The following is a 7,758-nucleotide window of genomic DNA, read 5'->3' as shown; positions in this document are numbered from 1 at the left end:
AGCGTGCCATTATCTACCAACGAATATCTTCAACCATAGTCAAGATGGGCTTACTCCTACCATCTTTAATCCAAGCATTAAAGCTCTCAGCCAAGTTGTTCAATAACATATCACTTTTGTTGTGTTTGCTAAAAGTGTGTTTGGATCATAATGCACTAGGTACACCACTAAGGTAAGTGTGTGCACCTTTATCTATCGACATGATCTTTTGCATGTGGTTCTCAAATGTATAAATATTGGATGCCTATGCAGCCCCCCACAGCTCATTTTTGAAAGCTTTCCACGTGTAGTCTTTCGCTTTGAAGTTTGTATGTAGGTGGCGAACACAAAAATGATGCTCAGCATGTGGAAACACAACTTCAACTGCAGTTCCAAGCCCCTACACACATATATATAACATTGAATAATATTTAAGAACATAAACAAATAAAAGAACATAATAAGAACATAAGCAGTTTATTATACCAAATACCTTCTTTCTGTCAGACATAATAGTCCAACCATGTCCGGCTTCGAATCCAACATATATATCTTCCACCAAAATGTTAATAAACCATTCCCACGACTCTCTGGTCTAGGCCTCGGCCACTACAAATGCAATGGGTAACATGTCGTCGTTACCATCCTTGTCTATAGCACACAACAATTGCCCCTATATTCCTCCTTCAGATGACAAGCATCCAAACTAATGATGGCCTAAAACCATACTTGAACCCCTTCTTACAAGCATCAAGGAAAATATACATCTGTTGGAAGAATGCTCTATCTTCCTAAATGTAAACACTACTACGAGGGTTGGTAAGTAGTAATGCCTATGCATATCTCCTTATGAGACAATATTGCTAGCATGGCTACCAAAAAGTTGATATAATGCCTCCTTCTTTGCTCTATAGCAACGAGCAATGAGAACATCTATGTTATGATCTCTATTCATGCTCTGTTGCAATGCATATGGGGTCCATATGGCATCATCCTTGAAGCTTGACATCATATCTAATATTTTCGTAATGATTACTACAAACATACGCCAGGTAGAAAGTTTTAATTTGTATACAACTCCTCGTAGCATCAATAGAGGCATGAATCTTGATAAGAACTAAATATTGCATATTTGAACTCCTTAATTTATATTGGCTAATCATTTAGCTGTGTCTTATTCTAATATTTTGTGTTAGTTTTATATTTTTAGTGTTTTGTAGGTTATTGAAGGAAAACTGCGTCTTTAAAGGGAAAAATTGTAAGTTTGGAAGAAAGCACACTTTGAGAAGACCTAGATGATGTGGTTAAGTTTAACCAAATCAAGGAAATGATTAAATCGGAATTTCTTTAATTGGAGTCAAAATCAGATTGGATTCAAATTTGAATTTTGCACACATCTCAGTATTTTGATCATAACTTTATGATCAAGTATCGGATTGAGAGATGAAATTAGCGGCATTGGAAAGCTGACTTGAACTTCTACAAATTATTATGAAATAAGATTTCCTAATTCGGACGCTTACTATGCCAAAATCATCCCCAATAAAAGAACTTAAATCTGGATGAATCCTATTCCGATTTCTACTATGATTGCTTCCTAATTTGACTAGGAGATTGAAGCACGATTTTTCTGGGATTCCTAGGGCTTCTAGGGTTGTTTGCTCTCTATAAATAGGCCCCAAAAGCTTCAGAAAGAGGTGGAGATTCTGGAGTCTGGAGATCAGATAACGAAATTTCACCATTTCATATTAGTTTTTCTTTAGATTTAGGTTTAGACTTATTTTTATAGTCATGGTTAGGTAAATTCTCAACTAACGTTGAGGATGAGGCCTTACCGATGGAGAACAATAGTACTTTTATGTAAGTCTTTATTGTCTGATTTTATTGGATTTAATATTTCAATTGTTTTACTCATTTTCAATGTGTGGAATGATTCTTGGATATCTTTTGTGTTTCAAGGATACATTTAATGATTTGAGATAATTTCACATAATTGATTACTTGGTTTTATTTGCCTAAAAAAATTGGATATTCCTTGTGATTTGTTCTACGGATACATATGGTGTTTTGATTGAAATTGGATATCGTTTATGATTTACGGATACATCTAATGATTTGATTAAAATTGGATTCATTTTGTGATTTGTGCAATGAATTGATATATGGGATGGTTTCGATTAACTTTTTGAAGCAACCTAATATTTTATTTGTGAAAACTTCGAATTAATATTAATGAACATGGAGTATGTTGTTATGATTCGATGAATATAGATTCTGAAACCCTAATGTTTTTCTTTTGATTTATTTTATTTTATTTAGTTTATGTTTTATCTTTTAATTTTCAAAACCCAAAATCAAACCTTTTTCGGAATTCGGTTAGGATTTAATTAGTTTAAGTATAATTTGTTCTTCAAAAACATAATTCCCTGTGGGGTCGACCTCGCACTTGCAACTCTTTAACTACAAATGATTTGTGCACTTGCGAGTATATTAAAATTTTCACAACACCTCGATTCGCAATGTTTTTATCTACAGATTGCACTAACTCTACCTCTGTCATTGTATTTATAGAAGTAATCGAATCCATTCTGCACAACACAAGTCTTCAGTGCCCTCTTATAGGAATATGTATCTACAAGCTGCTCCCCAACTTCAAACTTCACTGTAATATTCAAATCATGATTCTCATTAAACTGCTTATAGGGATTGATAACTAAATACACATTTAGCAAAGGCAGCCAATTTTTTCCATCTTGTACACATTTACCAAATTACTAATTTTTGTATACATATAAGATCAAATTATAAGTAGTAAAGAGATGACTGAGTCACGTGCTTCTGATTAGAGGGTATAATTAATTAATCATGTACATATAATAGGATTATTCTTTCTGATTCACATCCATAGATCACATGAGCTAGCTTATTATTGGGCTTTTTGTTTTATTATGTTTTTATTTTTTTTATTTTTTTATTTTATTTTTTTATTTTTGCAACATGTCGTTATGTTTTTATTAGTTGCTCTAATAAACCCTAAACACCAAACAACAATTTAACGTGAAGATGTTAGGTTCAGTTGCCTTCGCACTAGGGAGATGTCAAAACTGCATGAAAGCTTGCATGTATATATTGACAAGTATTGAAACGTGATAAATAGTGGACAATGACACAATCCATGTGCACAACACAGGTTACTTTATTCATATAAAGAACCCTCAACTACCAAACTACCACCCATTCTCACAAAAATTACTCCCAGCCCTCTCAATGACCCACAACTAATTGTCAAATGACGACCTTGGAGACAAAAGACGACACACTTTCGCCCAAACATAGGACAAAACCACTAAATCCAAAAAGTTCACAACTAACAAGGGAATAAAGTACCAACAAAAGCATTGACCATCAGCTCAAACGTTTTCATGGGTGTAAAATACAACACATGACTTCCATAATTTCGAATCAACAAAACTATTGTGCAAATATCCACCTAAATTAATAGGCAAATAAATATACGTTTAACTCGCAAGTGCACAAAATCAAAATAGTAGTATAGGGTGCAAGTATGAAATTATTCCCACGAGGATTGCCATTTTGCTTAAAATAAATTCCGTAATTAAAACAAAGATTGATTTTTGAGTTAATAAAGATAAAGGTAGGGCTTTGATATCCACCACTAATCATGCTCAAATAATATAACAATATGCCAATGCTTTAATCATATTATGAATACCTAATATTTGCCAACTTAAGGGTATGGGTGTCTACTCCTTAAACTACTGGTCGCTCTAAGCAACGAATTAGGCATGAGTGTCTACTCTAATTCTTTTCTTTCTTAAAAGATGTAGCATGGGTGTCTACTAAGTTGTTCTTTAAGAAAGCATAAATCTGTGAAAATTGACCAACACATGGGACCTAGGGCATGGATGTCTACTTTCGGTTTTTCATGTTGATTAACCCAAGAACCTGTGAGGAATTCTTTTGTTACTCTATTAAGCCCACGACTCGATCATCCAAATTGACTTACATAACTAATTCATACCACATGCATATGTTGATTAGGCACACACATATGAGAAATTCAATAAAACAGGAATTAATCAAGTTAAGTATCACAGTATGATTATTACAAAGGCGCCAATATTGAAATATTAAATAAACATAATTAGGGCTTCAATCTAGCCTTACTAAGGAGTTTAGTTACACATGAGTTTGATGTTAAACATCGTCATAAAATAAAATAGAAAGGAAAAGAATAAACCCGAAAACTTGAGCTTGAATAGCCTTCAATTCTTCTCCTTGAAATTGTGTCTTATTCTAGAGGCTTAAGGATCTATTTATAGGCTTAGGAATACTCTAGAAATCCTAGAAACGCTAGTAAACTCGTAGAGTTTAGTCCTAGTGCAACTAGGATTGGAAAAACCCTAATATGGAAAGCGAAAGAAGTCTGGAACCACATCTAAAATTCTCCGACGCACGGGTCCACTCGATCACGGCCCGTGTGCGGTCGATCTCACGTCTACGATCGAGTCTCCTCTTGTGGGCACGAGCGCAAGATGCGCTCGTCTGGATGTTCTTTGAAAGTGCGCTTGAGCGTAAGTCCCCTGCGATCGATCACACTATCTGAATGATTAAGCTTGATCCAAAACTTCTAGCTTCTTCCCAATTTTGTCCTTTAAGCCCGATACTTTCAAAAATGCTTTCTTTTCTTCCAAAAACCTATAAAACAAAGAAAATACAAAAATGAAATAAAATATAACAAACTAACAAAACTAAGGGATTAACAAATATAAGTTAATGGCTAAAATATAAATATTTTGGTACTTAACAAAAACCCACAAAAAAAACAGTATCAAAAAAGGATTTACCTTCGTCTTCCTCAAAACCCACAAGCAGATTTTTGAAACCCTAGGTGCAACAATCTTGCTTTGGACGCCAGGAGAGTGACTCAGTTTTGGACCGGAGACGTTGTCGTCAATGGGAGTGTAGTTGTACCGTTGACCTAAGTTACTTAGCCGTTGATTTCGAGAGATGGGAGCTTTTTCCGTTCAATTTGGGGGTTTCAAAATAAAACTCCCAAGTTAAGATGCTCACCGTTTTGATCTGATGATCAAAACAGGGAGTTTTGAACCTACGTGTCCATAGTGGACACGTAGGATCAAAAATTTGGAATGATATGGCATAAGATGAAACGCACCGTTTCAATGAGACTGACGCCCGTTAATCCTTTGGGAAAAAATCTAGGACAAAGTTTTCCTCCAAACTAGATTGGAGGAATTTCCTTCAACCTAGTCTATAAAAGTGACATGTGTCCGTTGAAGATGTAAGAGTCACATGTTTTTTTAATAGGAAGGACAAAGTTGGAATACATTTTATTAAAAACTCATGTGCATCTCATTTGTTATTAAAAAAATGGACATATGTCACTTTTATAGACTAAGTTGAAGGAAATTCCTCCAACCCAGTTTAGAGAAAAACTTTGTCCAAAAATCTAATGGTAGGGATTTTATTGCAATTTCAATTGACCAAGGGAATACAAATTCAAATTAAAAAAAAAAAAAAAAACCTTAGGCATTTTACAGTTTTGGCACATATGTTGACTCAGGGACTTATAATATATTTACCCTAAAATAAAATAAAATAAAAAATAAAAATATATAATCATACCCTAATTTCCCTTTTATTAATCCAAAAGAAAAGGTTCTTGTGCAGGTAAATGGTCTTCTATATTAAAAGACACCATAATCTGGCTGTTTCAATGCTTACAACCTTTCCAGCTGGCCAGAAAATGTATAAATATCATGAAAAGAAGAAAATAAAAGGGGGTGTTTCCTGCCATTTTTTGCCCAAAGACATAGCTTTCAAAATTATAGGAGGGTTAAAGAGGAGAGGGGGGGTCCCCTGTTAGGGAGAAAAATAAGCGAAAATAGTAATAATAGAGATCCACAATTGTACGTAGAGGACTCTTGCTCGGGGCAGAAGAGAAATTTTATAGAAGACTTGACACCATTTTCAAATGAGTAATGATACACAAACTCTCACTTTCATATTCTTCATCTAAATTTTAAAATTATAATTAAATTTAAAATGAATTATTATTAAATTTTGATTTAATTGTAATTTTAAAATTGACAAATAACAATGTCTGTAGAGTTACCAAAATGGTGAGGTATATATACATTAGTTGTGGTGTCTCCAAAAGGAAGTTTTGGTCAGCATTCTCAATTTCAAACAGTAATGCAAAAGACATCCTCAAAAAGAATGGAAATAGCAAAAAGGGAAGGCAGCTTTAGAAAAGCATGTACTAAGAAACCACCCAAAGTTTTAAGACAGTACACTTGAGGACCCACAGTGGCAATGTTGTAATGTATAGAAGCAAAGGCTTTGTCCATCGGTGCTCAAGTCTTTTCAAATCCATTTAATCATCATCCTTATCTTAATTAATGGGAGAGGTTTTACAAAGGACTCTAAATTATTATGCATTTTGAGAAGACCTCTTTAAATTTTAAAGACCTTCAATTTTATCTATCAAACTTTCAATTTGATGCAATTTATCCATTCGTCAATTTTTTCCGTTAAAACCATTAAAAATATAAAATTACCCTTCAATTTTTATTTTTTTTATAAAAAAAGGTCACAATTCACAAGGTGGCCCAACCGTGGGTGACCTTGTGATTTTATTTTTTTTTTTAATAACTTTTTTAAAATTTTTAATTTGAAATTTTTAAATCAAAATTCAGAGGTATAATAATCATTATATCACTTTTAACGTTTAAAATCTAACGGATAGGTTTAAATTGACTACAATTAAAAGTTGAAGGGTTTAAATTTAGAGTTTTTGAACTTTGGAGAGTCTAAAGTGAAGTTTTTCCTAATTAATTAGTTTAAGTAAATATTATATTCTTATTAGTGGAGACAAAAAGCTTATTGACAAGATGGAGAAGATTAAATTAAAGTAAATGAAACAAGACGGGGATTACAATGAAGTTAACATTGGTTTCCACCACTAAGATTGTCCCACACATGTTGTCTCTCTAATCTACAAACTATATAAATGAAAGCACCAACAACATCATCTCATATATCTCTACCTAATTATATTTATATTTCTCTCAACGATGGCAGCAGCGGCAAAGGAAGGAGGCATTGTGAAGAAAGGGCACGAAGAGGGGATGAAAATGGCGACATCTCTGCTCCAAGAATTCGAGCTCCCCATGGGACTTCTCCCTCTGGCCGACGTGGTCGAAGTAGGGTACGTGAAGGAGACAGGGTACATGTGGATTGTGCAGAAGAAGAAGGTGGAGCACGAGTTCAAGCTTATAAGCAAGCTGGTGAGCTATGACACTGAGATCACCGGCCGGATTGAGAAGAAGAGGATCAAGAAGCTCAAGGGAGTCAAGGCTAAGGAGCTCATGCTGTGGCCTCCGGTCAGTGAAATCACGGTTGATGATCCGCCCACGGGAAAGATCCACTTCAAGAGTCTCGCCGGAATCACCAAGACTTTCCCGGTTGAGGCGTTCGCCGCCGGCCAGTAATTTGCAAGCCCGCCTTAATTATATGCATGCATGGGCGTACGACGTCTTTGGGTTTTGTTATTGTTTTAGCGAGAATAAAAGTTTGGAAATTTAAGTGTTTCGAATATTTGTCATCATGTTAACATAAATGGATTTCGCTCTTCTCATTTTGAGAAATCCTGTCTCCTTTTTTTTTTTTTTTTTTTTTCTCCTTTTTTTCTTTTTATAAGTTCACGTACTCCTCTCAAAATATCACATAATTAAC

At 34.4% G+C, this 7,758-nt stretch overlaps 1 protein-coding gene across 1 annotated transcript; it reads left to right on the top strand.

The window, feature by feature from the left end:
• The first annotated feature begins 7,097 nt into the window (after window positions 1-7,097).
• On the top strand, window positions 7,098-7,514 carry LOC132181834 (uncharacterized). The gene has a single exon (XM_059595063.1). The coding sequence runs from the start codon at window positions 7,098-7,100 to the stop codon at window positions 7,512-7,514; it is 417 nt and encodes a 138-aa protein (XP_059451046.1).
• The last annotated feature ends 244 nt before the right edge of the window (window positions 7,515-7,758 follow it).

Source organism: Corylus avellana, chromosome ca5 (assembly GCF_901000735.1).
Source record: "Corylus avellana chromosome ca5, CavTom2PMs-1.0".
Classification (NCBI taxonomy): domain Eukaryota; kingdom Viridiplantae; phylum Streptophyta; class Magnoliopsida; order Fagales; family Betulaceae; genus Corylus; species Corylus avellana.
This window is presented reverse-complemented; position numbering and strand designations above follow the sequence as displayed.